Genomic DNA, 17,750 nt, shown 5'->3' on the forward strand with positions numbered 1-17,750 from the left:
TCACACACACTCTAAAGACCGCAATCAACTTACCACACACATTCAGAAATTACAAAGACAGGAAACAGGAAACAAGCAGCGGGTGCAGAGAGAGAGAGAATTCACTTGAAAACTATCAGGCGTCATCTGCAGGGCAGCGTGTGCTGACAGTACAGAACTGTATGGCAGGAGTATTCAGACAGTAAGTACCAAATACTAAAATAAAAAGGGGTTCAGAGTCCTGACTCAATTCTGTACCTGTGCTCTGTCTGATTGACAGTCATATTAGGCCTGAAACATACTATACAAAGGTATGTGAATGTGAATGCTTCTAGCTATGTTAGCTTTATTTTGTCATTGGTTCTGAACTGTGTAAGACCACAATTCTTAATGCAACACATATCCAAGTTGCAATCTCACCGTTGCCACAAGGGACATTTTTTTTGGTCTGCTTCTGCATTACATTTTCTCTTATTAAATTCCAGTGTTGTGTTTTATCTGATTACAAAGTAATTAGTTACAGTAATCTAAAGGAATCTTCCAGGTTCAAAACAAAAATCAAGGTTCCAGTGAGGCAATTACAATGGAAGTGAATGTGGTCAATTTTTGGATGGTTTAAACAGAAATGTAAAGCTTATAATTTTATAAAAGCACTTTTTTACAGAGTTTGCACTGCAGAAGCTCTCTCATATTAACATTAATGCTGGATACGGCTGAGTGAGTGAGTTTGTGAGTTTAAGTGATAATGGGCTGTTGGTGAGCGTGAGCCACATGCTTTGATTTTAACTGGATCAGTGCACAATGACACACACAATTCTCAATCACTCCATCTCATTCTGATGCTATTCTAAGTGTGTATGGTTGAAATGCGACTCACCTGAGATTTCTGAGTGCTGGTTGGCTGCAGGTGTCTGCAAAAGACTTTCTTGATGACATCAGGAAACAGACACGTGATGATAATGATGATGATGGCAAACCAGGCCGAGCCGCTGGACAGCAGCTGGACGAAGACGAAGTACATGTCCTGTGTGTGAAGAAACGGCCTAACATGGGAAAAACATCAATTAGACTGCAATCGTTTAAATCAACAAGCCAGATAAGCTTTCCATACTGCTGTCAAATTTCCCAGTAATGAGTTGAAGCGGAGTCAAATATTGAGCACTAGAGCTTGACTGAATTGCAGAGAGCATCCCTGTGGTCACAAGAACAGATTCAGTTTCAAACATTAAATTGTTATCAGCAGCAAATCAAAGACAATTCAATACAAATTTAGATGGGAAAACAGCCCCTGATGACATAGTTCTTGCTTCCTCTCTCATACACCTGACAAAAAGAAAACAACAGGGTTTTGATTTATTCACCTCCTATCACACTGAATGAGTGTTTTACTCAGATGAGAAGATTATGGTACATCACTGTTTAGCTCCACTCAGTTGGTGGTGGCTCTGATTAAAGCAATGTTGCACCCCATCAACACTGTAAGTGACACTATGTGACAAACTAAAATTCATTAAATTAATAAGTTAAATAAAACTAATTTAAACGTTCATATAAATGTTTTTATTAAGTATCAGTCAATTTGCATGTCCCCATTCATGACTATCATAAATTATTTTTCATTCAGAAAAAAAGTTATTCTACCTAAATTTAGTTTTGTTGAAATATAATATAGTTATAATAAATGTAAATATAATCTTTTGCTCACTATTCATTTTTTCCCCCTAAAATGCAGATTTAGTTTTTTTCCATTTTCTGTTCAATCCTAATTTGCTGTGACATGTCCCACTTAAAAAAATAATGGTTTGACCTGTCTGGCATCACATTTAAAGAGGTGAAATTATAATTTATAGTTTTTAATGTAATAGGGTTGACACAAAATGTAACATGTTGCCATAAATGTCTTTTTTTTTTTTTTTTCAATTATAAACTGTCATTTATTAGAGCCCTAAATTAAGTATTCAAATTATAAATATATGAATTCTAGGTCTGTCGAACTATTAAAACTTTTAATCAAATTAATTTATTGATTTAATTTATTGGTGCCGATTAATTAACTTAATTAATGCCAAGTAATCGCATATGTCAATATTTGCCAAAAAATCCCCCAAACAAACATAATTTAATTAATAATTATCAAAAATAATTATAAATATTATACATAAATATAATTAGGGTTGCAACAAATGATTATTTTATTACTACTTCAATAAATTGATTAATCGGATAAAAAACAAAATGCAATTTCCTTTATTTTATTAATATATGAATATACATGAATAAAAAAAACCTGAAACGATAAAGGCCTTAAAAATTTGGTTTGATTTACAGTACTAAATTCACTATTCGATACTCCCACTAAACTTTAAACAAATGAAAAGTTACATTTGAATTTATTGTTATTATTAATATTATTACTTTTAGGAGATCCTAAAAAATATCCCTGTAAAACTACTGTAAAAAATACTCTTCATTAAAGTGTAAAATGATTCATCTAGGATGGAGTGGGACTAAAATTCAGCCCATCAGTTGGCAATGGTGACACCAGAATAGAAATATTATTAATTCTGCCAAGCTAAAAAATACATAATTATGTTAGATATGTATAGTTGTACACTGCCACCGATTACATACATTTTAAGTATTTTAAATTAATGTTGTAAGTTTTACAACATGTTTTTAAACTATCTTTTAAAAACAATACACTTTTAATGGTAGTGTAGGTTTATCCAGTAAAGTGATGTATGCCATAGTATAAATTTACTGGTGAAATCAGACATTACATTTGGCATTATTAGGACTATCAAATATCAGGACCCTTAGCATTACTATACATAGTATTCAGTAATATATACAGATTAATATAGTACAAGCATCTGTCAACACAGTGCAGATTCACTCTTGTGCTGAGAAGTCTCATCTCTGTGCTTATTGTATTAAATCCGCTTACATGATGAGGAGAAACCATCTCAAACACTTTAAAAACCTACACACTTTGACCTCTGAGACATCAGTGTGACATCCATGAGAGCTGCACAATTGATAACATTGAAACTGAAAGCGCAGGTTTAATCAAAACGTTTTCTCCATTGCGATCAGTTTGATTGACACTGATGCGCACGCTCGCTCGCTCGCTCACTGAAGTTTAATAGAGACTTGTTTGTGGTAAAGACAAACATTTTGAATTCAAAACACGTATACACTGTAAAACATAGAAAATAGCAGTAAAATATAAGTCATGTGCTGGAGAGAAATAACTCTTAAACGCATCAAACAGCACAATCACTCTGTCAATGCACCTGAAGCAGCAACCACTCCAGAATAAACTGCATGCTTATGACAAACTTCTTTTAAGTGTTTATAAAGTGCTTGTGTACTGGACAACTTGGGTCATTTTTTTCCACTTCATCTTGTCGCCGTCATTTTTCAAAGGAAAATGAGTGAGATGGGTTCATCATGCGAACACATCTTTCACTACTGTAAAGTGAAGTCACAGACAGAGCTTCTCCAAGCTCGCCGCACATATCCAATTAATCGATAATGAAATTTGCTGTCAATGATTCCCATGATCGCTAATTAGCTATTTTATCGATTAGTTGTTGCAGCACTAAATATAATAATTCAGATAATTTGAAGATATTACATTATTGCAGCAGAGTAAAGTAAAGATTAGTCAATGCAAAAAGCTTTAGAAGCCAATGCATTGTTTGTTTTATTACGATATCATTCAACATAAGCCTAACACCAACCTACAATCTACAGCCAAACAGTATATAGACCATATTCACACTAGCGCCATCTTTGATTTGTAATGGGAATGACAACGAGGCTGTGAGGGATAGACTTACAGTCTCTTCAATGGCATGCACAATATAAAGCTGTATAAAGCTTCTTGATCACATCTGATTTTCAACAACTCATGTTTTCTGGAGTTTTTTTGTCTATTGAATGTTCCTGGAAATATAGTTTTTCAATGTTTTGTCCAAAAACACTTTAAACTGCAGTACAGCCCATTGAAGAGATTGTAGGTCTATCCCTCACAGACTCGTTGTCATTCCCGTCAAAAATCAAAGATGGCGCTGCTGTGAATAAAGTCTAATCTGCAATAAAGTTTGTCGATCTCACCTAGGGTGATCTCACTTGGACTGTTCACACAGGGTGTGTTCTTGCATTGTGTCTAAATTATTGTCGTTGCTCTATGTACACATGTGTCAATCAGACTCTTTTGAAGCATCTCACTGTTGAAAGATTGCGCTCCAGACCACTACACACTGCTTTGTCCAGCAGGCAGTTTGTTTGTTGCCTGTACAGCTGGAGCTGCGCTGACTGCGAGTCACAAAAACATGATGATGGAACTTTAAGCTTGAATTACTCCTATGGTAGGAAATTCCTTATTGCATAATTTACATCCAGTCAAGGTGCATGATTGTGTTATTTTTTTTTCTCAATATTTTATAAGATATAAAACTTTCTATTTGAGATTTTTTTTTTTTTACTAGCTATATTTTTGGCAATTTCACCTTTATTAGATAGGAATTAGTGGAGGGGTAGACCGGAAATGAGAGGGAAGAAGAGCGGGAATGGGATTGGGAAAGGATCTTGAGTCTGGGGGAGAACACATTCGACTATGGTGGTGCTCCAATGTCTATTGTGGTTACAGCCTTTGTACTTTGGGCTTGAGGTGTGAAAACAAGATTTCTTGAAAGTTCAGAAGTAAACTTTCAAATGAAATGATACAAAAAATAAATAACATTTCTAATATTGTCCAGCACAAACTGACCCCACAAGCAGTGTTTGTTCAAAGACGCATACTGTACCAGATGATGCCACCATAAAATAAGGAGAAGATGAAGTAGAAGGCGATGGATCCCCATGTAACAAAGTGATTCATCCATGTCCAGAACTGTGTCTCTAAGGCCAGCTGTGAGGAGAGAGCAGTCACAATTAACATGAAGCTCACATTTCATTAAGAAACCAATTACAATATATACACACATATTAGATTACCTTCAGTGTAACAGTAATAACCATCACAGTGAAAACTAAAGTGCCAAAAGTCCAGTTTCCAAACATCTGCAAGAAAGAAACAAACAATTTTAAAACTCAGGGGGCTGATAATTATCCCTGCGTGTTGTTGTTGCGTGGGGCGGCTCAGCCAGACAAACTTCAGGGTTTCAGTTTGTTCCGAATAAAACACATAAATGATGCTCAACTTCTTTATAACGAAGAGAGATTCCGGCTTGTCGGAAGCTATCTGCTAAAGAAAGCGCGCCTCCAGATCTTGTTGTAACTCACCCCCGTAATTGAGGATGGCAGCGTATCAAAAGAATACTGATTAGAGGAACTTGTGCAATGAGTGCTAAACCAAACCACACAGACAGCTGGTCATTATAAAGGACACATGAATCTACTGGAATCCAATCAACTCTTACCAGTTGCCTGTTAGCTCGCAAAATCTGAGAGCATGCACAGCAGGAAGGAGAAAGAGAGAGATAGACAGAATAAAAGAGAGAATATGGACAAGGATGTAAAAGACAACATCCTTACAATGGCTCTGTTGCAAAACTTAGTGAGCCATCTTACTACCTACTGCCTACATAGGAAGCTGCCTTCTAAGGCAGCATCCTAACTGAGGTTTAATTTTATAAAAAACAAATGGCACACTTAACGAAAAGCACATAGGAGACTCGACACAACTGATCTTAAAAGAGTTCAGAATTAGCATGTTGCTAAGATAATAATGTGATAATCTAATAAGCATGACATAAGCAAATGTTGGGTAAAATTTTTCTTTTTATATTAGACAACTATTTTAGCAATATTTTTTGGTAGTTAATTAAATACTAGGGTTTTAATCAATATTTCTCTCGCTTTGTCTGCAATTATTTATTTTTCATTGACAGGAACCACAAAGGTGACAGACTCGGAAGGCTCTTCACAGGCAGCAAATCCAGCCACATAGACACTAAAACCTCAAACCTTTAAAACCTTTAAAACCTCAGTTTACAGTTTCCTAAAGGCACTGTTTTCCAAAGTATGTGGTAATGAATAGTGATTAACGGATATGTTTTTTTTTTTTAAATGGCCGATGCCGATATCTTGGGAGCAGGGAGGACGATAGGCAGAAATAATGCCACTAAATATGATATCGCACTATTTAACAGTAAAATAGTAAATTACATGTACTGAAAATTGCTGAACTTCAAAATTTTACTCAACTTCAACTTTGTAAAAAAAAACAGAAAATAAATATTTATATTCATTATTTAGTTAGATGGTAGATAGCAGCTTCTTCTGGTTTGTTTAGTCATATAGGTCTGGGCGATATGGCTACAAAAATGATATCTCTATATTTTTCAGCCTATTGACAATATTCAAAATGTTTAATGCATGAAGTAAAAAGCTAGTTACAAATGTTTTCCAGTTTTTCACTATAAGAACATTACGGAGAATGATATTTAATCATAATTACTGACTTTTATATTTAATTTAAAAACAAACTGTGAATTGACAGTGTGCAAAAATTGCAACTTCACTAGTTGAAGTTAGTTGAATGTTGTTATAATACTAAATTATTAATGTGGGATCCAGTCAAGTTTATTATTATAATATAATACTGATTAGATTTGTTCTGTACAAAATAATTCTGTCATATTTACTTTACCTTCACCACGAGCTTTTATTTTGACGGTAAAATTAAAGTGCAGTGTGAATTTGACAGTTCAGTCGAACACAGTTCAATTTTCCTTTTTACAAGTGTGGTGAAACACTGTCATCGCATACTGTGTGAAGTTTTTAGATCTGTATAATAAATTGCAGTGGTACAGATGTTTGGAATTGTGTGAAGCAGTGAACCTGCAGCACTTTGCTTTCACAATGCATGAGAACCGCTCTGAGACACTGAATGTCACGCAACATAAAGTAATCCAGTGAACTCCATTAGTTTGATCACTGTCTTCTGAAGTGATCTGGTTGTTTTGTGTGAAAACAGACCAAAATGTAACTTCTTTTTCACTGTACAACAATTGATTTTAATAGTTTGGAATAAGCATGTTGCAATACACCAATCAGAATACAAATCTAAATGTTGGAAGGCAGCTCACTAGGTTTTGGAACAGAGCAACTATGTTACAAATGTGGCAGATAACATAGCAATTACTTTGAGGAATGATGCGTCGAGTCTGTAAGCTGGAGTTAATCGATAGCCACTAAGGCTAAGTAATAGTTATTAATGTCTAACAATGTGCATTCATTATCTTAAGCACTTCTAGCAACATAATTTAGATTAGAAACATCTCTGCAATCTATACAAATCGCTTCATGTGAAAGATATCAAATAAATGTTATGTCAGCAAAAGAACAGTACTGCCACAGAGAAACAGGGCTTAAATAATAGAACAGGAGTGAAACGCTAATGCTAAGACAAAGCCAAAGAGAGGAAGTCGAGTGAGATGCCGACCTGTCCGTTTCCCATCAGCGTGGTGTCTTCTCCCATTAGGATATAGGACCCAAAGAAGAAGATGAAGGCATGGCAGAAGCCCAGGAGTGTCCAGTACAAAAAGGTTTTGAAGGACAGCAGGGAGTTTTTACTGATGTCTCTGATGAAGGGTCAGACATTAAGAGACTTGAACAACTTAAGTTTTGAGGAAAAATATATTTAAAGTGAGAAAGTCATAGAGTTTTCTTGTGATGTTTTACCTGTAAAGTGCTGGTTTGCTCTGCAGCACATGTGGATGAACGAGCTGCTCAAACAGACTGTACACCAGTATGGGTAGAGAAGTGAAGCAGATATTATACAGCGTCAGATACACGCTGTCATAAAGGGTCTGCAAAACACAAGAAAACATGTCAAGCATCCACACTGAAACCTTCAAGAGTTCACAAGCTACCTTCTGTTAATGTCTTCAGTTCTGTAACACAGATTAGGCCTAACATATTAGGAAAAACTCTATATACACAGTCTGAGGAGGAACGACATGTATTTTAAAGAGGAACAATTCCAATCTAGATTTTTACATTTTCTGAATAGAGTGTTGCTTGCCCGTGCAAAACTCACCACCAACCACTCTTGCTAGAACTTGCTATTTGTTTGATAGGGTGTTTGGATGGTTGCTAATTAGCCCAAGCCAAAAGACTTCACAAAAGTCTATGATATTCTGGTCTCTAGATAAGATTCTAGAATCTAGATATGAGGTCATGTAATTATTATTACATTATATGAGGAATCCACATCATTCATGTCAGTAGCACAAATAGTGCAGGACAAATGATGCACCTAAGTTTAATACTTAGGGTTAGGAGTTTGTTTAAATCCCTAACCCTAACCCTACATATGAACAATAGCAATAGTTGTTTGCCTCAGCAATAACCACAAAAAAAAAAAATACTTGGAATGTTATACACTGACATACCACATAACAACAACTCAAGTGACTCCAGAATGCATACAGATAATTGACAGAGAAACACACTTACTTGTTGTGAGAACAAACAGAAGAACTGGTATAAAAACTGGGGAGTGATAAAGCACACATTCTACAAGAAAACAAACCAAAGAGCATTAAAATAATGGCATTAATCAATGACAATTACATCCAGCAGTAAAGGGAGGGCTCCCTTCATTGGGAAAACGTACCTTGTAGAAAAAGTATTGCACAAGGGTTGCTATTCTAATGTAGTAGAAATGGCCGTGTACGAGCAGCAATTTGGCGAGGAATTTGAACCTTGCAAATGCATAGTCGCTGTTTCTTACGGCTTGTCTTCCTTCTTTTCCCATGATACCTGCAGGAATTGAATGCTGTTAGCTTGATTGGCAAAGAATGCAATTCTCTACAAGACACATTAACATTTTAATTACAAAGAGTTTCTCTTCGGTACATCTCAAAAGCTGTGTTTGATTTCCTGTTAATTTGTTTTAACGTGTATCTACCAACAGTGTTCATCACAAAACTACTGACAAAAACAATTCCTTGACAAAGTTATTTTTTATTTCATCAATGACAGCCAAGATGAGACTTACAAGATACCATAACATTTTTCTTAACTTAAAATACTGCTAACAAAGATATGACAAGAACCCCCCCCCCCCCACATATAATGATTCTAGAGTCCCTCAAATGATTCTAGAGCATTTTAAATTAATCTAGAATGCTTCAAACAATTGTAGTGTGCTTCAATCGATTCTATAGTGCTTCAAACGATTCTAAAATGTTTCAAACATTTCTAGAGTTCTTCAAATGATTCTACAGTGCTTCAAACAATTCTAGAATGCTTCAAACAATTCTAGAATGCTTCAAATGATTCTACAGTGATTGAAATGATTCTGGAGTGCTTTAAATTATTCTAGAGTTCTTCAAATGATTTTAGAGTGCTTCAAATGATTCTAGAGTGCTTCAAACGATTCTAGAATACTTCAAACAATTCTAGAATGCTTCAAATGATTCTAGAATGCTTCAAATGATTCTACAGTGATTGAAATGATTCTGGAGTGCTTTAAATTATTCTAGAGTTATTCAAATGATTCTAGAGTTCTTCAAATAATCCTAGAGTGCTTCAAATGATCCTAGAAGGCTTTAAATTATACTAGAATGCTTCAAATAATTCTACAGTGCTTCAAGGTATTTTAGAGTGCTTTAAATTATTCTAGAGTGATTCAAATGATTCTACAGTGCTTCAAACTATTCTAGAATGCTTTAAATGATTCAAGAGTGTTTCTATAGTGCTTCAAATATTTCGAGAATGCTTTAAACGTTTCTAGAGTTCCAGTAGCAATTTCAACAATTTCACAATGTTCAGAATAAGGCTGTTACCTCCTGTATGCTTTTTATTTACTGTAAAACTGCACTGAAACAATGTATATTATGAAAAACACATTTCAAATATATACAAAAAAGACTTGACATGTCATGACTAAAGGACAGTTAATTTAAAGGTTGAAAAATGTATTGTAAATTTAAAGCACTTTTTCATCAAGAGACAAAAATGATGACTAAAGCAAACAAAAAAGGGTAAAAATGAACACTGCCTACCGATACCAACATGAGCCTCTTGAATCATACTGACATCATTGGCTCCATCCCCAATGGCTAATGTAATGGGCTTCTCTGGGGATGTCTTCAACAATCTCACCACCTGCAAAAAACACAGCAGCTGTTTAACACCAGCACTATGAAAACATGCCAGTGTGGGGGCTATTTAGCTTGGACTGGGCATATTATTGTGCATGACCTTTGGCCTTCTAGTGTGAAACATGAAGAGTCGCACACAAGAAGGGTTAGAGTAACTCACCTTGGCTTTCTGGAGTGGAGCCATTCTGCAGCAGAGCACAGCAGAGCAGTTTTTGCACACCTCCATGAAGAGCTTCTCATGTTCTCGAAGAGCCAGTGACAAACTGGCCCCGTCCACCACCAGCCCGTGCTGGATCACATGGTCCTCTCTGATCCTAAACAGTTTTAGAGAATCCTGAACATCACCTCATTTTAAAAGTTTTGTGGCTTTTAACCCACATCTGTAAGCTTTGAGTTTTGCATACTTGTGTAGACTAGTGTATGTTTCTGGCCTTGCAGTCACAGTAAATTCTTCTAACCAAGAAGGATCTAGTGAAGCATTAAGCGTCTTCAATGAGCTAGAAAATGAAGTGTACCTCCGGTCCAGCCTGCGGAGCTGCTCGGCACACTCATTGTCTGATTTCTGCTGTATGAGCTCCAGGATGTTCATGGTGCGGTGGAAGTGACCGCACGAGAGACTCACACTGACCGCTGTCTCATGTTTGTCACCAGTCAACACCCACACTTTGATCCCAGCCAATCGCAGAGCTTCAATCGTCTCCTGAACCTTATCCTGCAGCCTAGACACACACAAACATACACAGCAGGTCATATTTCTAATCTACAGATGTGGCCTTTGAAAACACATTTTTCCATGCACCACTCTTGAGAGTGGTCGAGGTTCCATCCCCCAGACTTTGAATCAACAGAGAGTAATACACTGATGCCTCATATTCAATTTGAGAAAGGGCCTCAAAGATCCTCTGGATTTTGATTTGCCTAAATCATTCACAATTTTTTATGGGAGTAGCATATAGTTAATTCCCTCATTAAATAAGTTAAGTACACAGCTTTGAATGGTATTATTTTGATTTTCAAATATGGAATTAAATATTTTAAAGTGATTAATTTCAAACCTTGTTGATTTGTTTTACGGCTCATAAATAGGTGGAGCATGTGGCTGGTCAAGGGTGATGGGCATGATGTGTGAACTGATACAGAATTTTGATTGTCGCTCTGAGAAAACGCTGGCTTGTAACTGCTGGTCTAGGATCAGCTACCCCTCTTCAAATTCAAACCTTAATAACTAGTAACAAATGAAGGCTCACATTCAGTGGCTGTATATACATCATGATGGCGCCGCAGATGGCCACCTCAGTGTGGAGCGCTCCTATTGTTTTGTTGTTTTTGTTTGTTTGTCCTGTGTTTAGTAATCTTTTTCCAGTTAGTTTTACCAGAGACGAACTGCTGAACATTCGACAGCACATACCAGTCAATCTTTTCCTGGTTTTTGAATATTCAGATGTTTTTCTGGACATTTTGGTTGGAGGCGCAGCTGTGTTGTTCGGGAGACGCAGGCGAGAGAAGCGAGCCGGTGCGCTGGTCAGGCTCTGTCGGCGTGGCTTTCGAACAGCACTGCCGAGCATTCATCTAGCGAATCTCCACACTCTTCCTAACAAAACGGACGAACTACATCTCCTCACCCACACAAACAAGGACTTTTCAACCTCTGCTGCCTTGTGCTTCACAGAAACCTGGCTGAGTGAAGCCATTCCGGACAGTGCTTTACATCTGCCGGGCTTCCAGCTGTTCAGAACGGATCGCATCGCGGAGTTAACGGGGAAAACGAGAGGTGGTGGAACATGCTTTTACATCAATGAAAGTTGGTGTACAGATGTAACAATGTTAAAGAAGATGTGCTGTCCTAATTTGGAGGTGCTCTTTATTAACTGTAAGCCTTTCTACTCGCCGCAGGAGTTTTCCTCATTTATTCTGGTGAGTGTTTACATCGGGCCAAACACGTGTTTGAATGCCACGCTGCAACAGCTGGCTGATCAGATCAGAGACACAGAACAACAATACCCGGACTCAGTTATTATTATTCTTGGGGATTTTAACAAAGCAAACCTCACACGTGAACTGCCCAAATACAGACAGCACATTACATGCCCCAACAGAGACAGAAATATACTGGATCACTGCTACACAACAATAAAGGATGCATATCGCTCTGTCCCTAGAGCAGCTTTGGGACTCTCTGATCACGGTCTGGTTCATCTTCTTCCAAACTACAGACAGAAACTAAAATCTGCTAAGCCTGTAGTAAGGACTGTAAAGAATTGGACCAATGAAGCAGAGCTGGAACAACAAGCCTGCTTTGACTGCACTGATTGGAGTGTTTTTGAGGCTGCAGACACCAATCTGGACGAGCTCACAGATACTGTTACATCATATATCAGTTTCTTTGAGGATATGTGCATCCCTACTAGGACTTATTTAACATTTAACAACAACAAACCATGGTTTACAGCAGAACTCAGGCAGCTTCGTCAGGACAAAGAGGATGCTTACAGGGGTAGGGATAAAGTCTTGTACAACCAGGCCAGGAACACACTGAATAAGGAAACCAGAGTGGCTAAAAGAAGATACTTTGAGAAGCTGAAAAACAATTTTTTTATCTGACACATTCCCTAAACTTGTGGAAAAAGACTGTCTCCACTGGATTTTATCTTTAACTTCCAAAACTTTTCAAGTCATTGCTGCAAGGCATTGTCAGTGCAGAGCTCTTATGGCGAATGGGATCCAATTGTTAAGTGCACAACTTTTTTTTTATTTATTTATTTTTATCCCCTTTTCTCCCAATTTGGAATGCCCAATTCCCACTACTTAGTAGGTCCTCGTGGTGGTGCGGTTACTCACCTCAATCCGGGTGGTGGAGGACAAGTCTCAGTTGCCTCCACTTTTGAGACCGTCAATCCACACATTTTATCACGTGGCTCGCTGTGCATGACCCCACGGAGACTCCGCATGTGGGGGCTCATGCTACTCTCTGCGATCCACACACAAATTACCACACGCCCCACAGAGAGCAAGAACCGCTAATCACGACCACAAGGATGTTAGTGGCTGTGGACAAATTCATCTTACATCACTTGAGTGGTTTCAGACGATTGTTGCGTCCGTGCGATTATGGACGTGGAGAATGTCTATTTAATATTTGTTAAAAAATTTGAAATGATTAAATGGTGCAATTCTTGGATTAAAGCATGGGCTATAGATTAAAGTAGCATTGAAAACAAGTTCATCACAAGTTTGTAGAGTTCCTTTTTTAATTATATCCATTCACATTCAAATCAATAATAATCCAATCAAACTCTGAACAAGCCAGCACCGAGATGAGTTTGGTGGAAATAAATTAGTCAGACATGTCCTCAAACTTGTGAAGACTCTCTCCACTGGATTTTATCTTAACTTCGAAAACTTTTCAAGTCATTGCTGCATGACATTGTCGGTGCGGACCACTGGCGTATTTAATTCAAGCGGTCCAGATGTTTTTATTTTGCTTTGAAAATTATTTTTAGAAGTGAAAAAAATGGTTGCTTTATTAATATACAGTGGTGTGAAAAAGTGGTAGATCTCAATTACTTTCTTTCTCATTTGTTCCTGAATTTCTTCGGATCTCAGCATGATGTCTAGCTTTTGAAGATCTTTTGGTCTACTTCACTTTGTCAGGCAGGTCCTATTTAAGTGATTTCTTGATCGAGAACAGGTGTGGCAGTAATCAGGCCTGGGTGTGGCTAGAGAAATTGAACTCAGGTGTGATAAACCACAGTTATGTTTTAACAGGTGGGGCAAACACTTTTTCACACAGGGCCATGTAGGTTTGGATTTTGTTTTCCCTTAATAATAACAACCTTCATTTAAAAACTGCATTTTGTGTTTACTTGTGTTATCTTTGACTAATATTTAAACTTGTTTGATGATCTGAAACATTTGTGTGACAAACATGCAAAAAAATAAGAAATCAGGAAGGGGGGCAAACACTTTTTCACACCACTGTATATAAATATATACACTGCCGGCCAAAAGTTTGGAATAATGTACAGATTTTGCTCTTATGGAAAGAAATTGGAACTTTTATTCACCAAAGTGGCATTCAACTGATCACAATGTATAGTCAGGACATTAATAACATGACGAATTACTATTACAATTTGAAAATAAATTTCAAAGATTTCTCATTCAAATCCTCCACCTGCAGCAATGACAGCTTTGCAGATCCTTGACATTCTAGCTGTCAGTTTGTCGAGATACTCAGGTGACATTTCACCCCACACTTCCTATAGCACTTGCAATAGATGTGACTGTCTTGTCGAGCACTTCTCACGCACCTTACAGTCTAGCTGATCCCACAAAAGCTCAATGGGGTTAAGATCCATAACACTCTTTTCCAATTATCTATTGTCCAATGTCTGTGTTTCTTTGCCCACTCTAACCTTTTCTTTTTGTTTTTCTGTTTCAAAAGTGGCTTTTTCTTTGCAATTCTTCCCATAAGGCCTGCACCCCTGAGTCTTCTCTTTACTGTTGTACATGAAACTGGTGTTGAGCGGGTAGAATTCAATGAAGCTGTCAGCTGAGGACATGTGAGGCATCTATTTCTCAAACTAGAGACTCTGATGTACTTATCCTCTTGTTTAGTTGTACATCTGGTCTTCCACATCTCTTTCTGTCCTTGTTAGAGCCAGTTGTCCTTTGTCTTTGAAGACTGTAGTGTACACCTACAGTTTTTTTTTTTTTTTTTTTGGCAATTTCAAGCATTGTATAGCCTCAAAACAATGATTGACTGAAGAGTTTCTAGAGAAAACTGTTTGTTTTTTTGTTGTTGTCATTTTTGACCTCAAAAACAAACACAAAGACAATGTTAAGCTTCATGTAATGAACCAAATAGCTTTCAACTGTGTTTGATATAATGGCAAGTGATTTTCTAGTACCAAATTAGCAATTCAGCATGATTACTCAAGGATAAGGTGTTGGAGTGATGGCTGTTGGAAATGGGGCCTGTCTAGATTTTATCAAAAATGACTTTTTTCAAAGAGTGATGGTGCTGTTTTTTTTACATCAGTAATGTCCTGGCCATACTTTGTGATCAGTTGAATGCCACTTTGGTGAATTAAAATACCAATTTCCTTCCAAAACAGAAAAATCTGTACATTATTCCAAACTTCTGGCCGCCAGTGTACACTGCGTGCCCAATTATTAGGCACATTGTATTCCTCAGAATTAATTTTATTGTTGAACAAACATAATGCTCTCAGTCAATCCAAAATGTTATTGAACCTCAAACCTGAATGTTTAAAGAAAAAGTGAGTTTTGTCTTTCTCAGGAAAATATATAAGTGTGCACAATTATTAGGCAACTAAATTACTCAATTGTTTATTTTTAGTGTAGGTGCAACAAATAAGTAACACAAAATGACAATTAAATAACATTTTTGGCCTTTCAAAAATATTCAGTGACCAATATAGCCACCCTTCTTTTCAATAACTGCTATGAGCCTTCCATCCATGGAGTCTGTCAGTTTCTTGATCTGTTCACAATCAACTTTCACTGAAGCAGCAACAACAGCCTCCCAAATGCTGTTCAAAGAGGTGTATTGTCTTCCCTCACTGTAAATCTCACATTTGAGAAGGGCCCACAAGTTCTCAGTAGGATTTAAGTCAGGTGAGGAAGGGGGCCAAGTCATTATTTGGGCATCTTTGAGGCCCTTGCTGGCTTGCCAAGCAGTGGAGTACTTGGATGCATGTGATGGAGCATTGTCTTGCATAAAGATCATAGCCTTCTTGAATGCTGAGGACTTCTTCCTGTACCACTGCTTGAAAAAATACTTTCCAGAAACTGGCAATAGGTTTGAGAGTTGAGTTTCAGTCCATCTTCAACTCAAAAAGGTCCAACTACCTCATCCTTAATGACAGCAGCCCATACCAGTACCCCTCCACTACCTTGCTGGCACCTGACTCGAATTGGTGCCCCATGTCCATTTGTGATCCAGCCACTGGCCCATCCATCTGGTCCATCAAGAGTCACTCTCATTTCATCTGTCCATAAAACCTTTGAAAAATCTGTCTTCAGATTTTTCTTTGCCCAATCTTGACACGTCAACTTGTGAATATATTCAGTGGTGGTTGTATTTCAGCCTACTTGTGTTTCAACCATGTCTCTGAGCACTTGGCACCTTGTACACTCCAGGTAGGTTGCAGTTCTGGAATATGGTAGCACTGGAGGATAATGGGTTCCTGGTAGCTTCACGTTTAATTCTTCTCAAGTCTTTTGCAGTTAATTTGCGCCTTTTCTTCTCCATGCATTTTTTGCGCCCCAGTTGACTATTCGCAACAAAACGTTTGATTGTCCGTTGGTCACGCCTCAATAGTTTAGCTATTTCAAGAGTGTTGCATCCGTCTGAAAGGCATTTTACAATATTTGACTTTTCAGTGTCAGTTTTTTGGCCCATTTTACCTTAGGTAATGAAGCTGCCTAATAATTATGCACACCTTGATATAAGATGTTAGTCACTTTCGCCACACCCTCCCTCATTACACAAATACATACCACATGAAAATGATTGAATCCAATGAGCATTCAAGTTTATATGGTTTGGAGTTGGAAAATGTGCATGGAAATAATGATAAGATCAGAATACTCACTTGCCTAATAATTGTGCACACAGTGTATATATTATTTTAATTTTTTTCCATACATTGTTGTAGGCATAAAGTGTTCCTTTTTATAGAAGTTGTTTTTTGCTACAAATTGATTACTAAAAGCTCAAATTCTTAAAAAAGAACATTAGCTTCAAACCGCCCCATTCATGATTCTTTTGTTTCATGTCTAACACGTTTCTCCTTTGTGGGGGTCAGCTAGAAATTGGGGGAGGGAAGGACTAAATATTATAGGCCTAAATATTATAAAGAAAGTGATCAGATAACATTATGCGTTTACCTCCGTATAGCTTAAAAAATGACATTCACATGGAAAACCATAACAATTTAAAAGGTACACACATTACAAGTATAGGTGTGATATTACGGGGGTCTGGGGTACAGTGCATCCGTAAATTATTCACAGCGCTTCACTTTTTCCACATTATGTTGTGTTATGTTACAGCCTTGTTCCAAAATGGATTAAATTCATTATTTTCCTCAAAATTCTACAAACAATACCCCATAATGACAACGTGAAAGAAGTTTGTTTGAAATCTTTGCAAATTTATAAAAAAAAAATAAAAAAATAAAAATAAAAAAAATCACATGTACATAAGTATTCACAGCCTTTGCTCAATACTTTGTTGAAGCACCTTTGGCACCAATTACAGCCTCAAGTCTTTTTGAGTATGATGCTACAAGCTTGGCACACCTATTTTTGGGCAGTTTCTCCCATTCTTCTTTGCAGGACCTCTCAAGCTCCATCAAGTTGGATGGAGAGCGTCGGTGCACAGCCATTTTCAGATCTCTCCAGAGATGTTCAATCGGGTTCAAGTCTGGACTCTGGCTGGGCCACTCAAGGACATTCACAGAGTTGTCCCGGAGCCACTCCTTTGATTTCTTGGCTGTGTGCTTAGGGTCGTTGTCCTGTTGGAAGATGAACCTTTGCCCCAGTCTGAGGTCCAGAGCAGGTTTTCATCAAGGATGTCTCTGTACATTGGTGCATTCATCTTTCCCTCGATCCTGACAA

The 17,750-nt window shown here is 37.4% G+C and overlaps 1 protein-coding gene across 5 annotated transcripts in view; it reads right to left on the minus strand.

The window, feature by feature from the left end:
* The window catches only part of LOC127438668 (phospholipid-transporting ATPase IF-like), a 99,327-nt gene that overhangs the window by 14,809 nt on the left and 66,768 nt on the right, over nt 1-17,750 (minus strand). For all 5 annotated transcript variants that reach the window (XM_051694405.1, XM_051694404.1, XM_051694403.1 and 2 more), the window contains exons 19-28: nt 10,619-10,822; nt 10,264-10,417; nt 10,005-10,107; nt 8,612-8,757; nt 8,452-8,511; nt 7,675-7,802; nt 7,436-7,574; nt 4,984-5,049; nt 4,794-4,897; nt 857-1,022 (exon numbers count right to left, since the gene is read on the minus strand). In XM_051694405.1, the coding sequence (XP_051550365.1) occupies nt 857-1,022; nt 4,794-4,897; nt 4,984-5,049; nt 7,436-7,574; nt 7,675-7,802; nt 8,452-8,511; nt 8,612-8,757; nt 10,005-10,107; nt 10,264-10,417; nt 10,619-10,822 (1,270 nt within the window). The remainder of the gene's footprint in view (nt 1-856; nt 1,023-4,793; nt 4,898-4,983; nt 5,050-7,435; nt 7,575-7,674; nt 7,803-8,451; nt 8,512-8,611; nt 8,758-10,004; nt 10,108-10,263; nt 10,418-10,618; nt 10,823-17,750) is intronic.

This window comes from Myxocyprinus asiaticus, chromosome 50, assembly GCF_019703515.2.
Source record: "Myxocyprinus asiaticus isolate MX2 ecotype Aquarium Trade chromosome 50, UBuf_Myxa_2, whole genome shotgun sequence".
NCBI lineage: Eukaryota > Metazoa > Chordata > Actinopteri > Cypriniformes > Catostomidae > Myxocyprinus > Myxocyprinus asiaticus.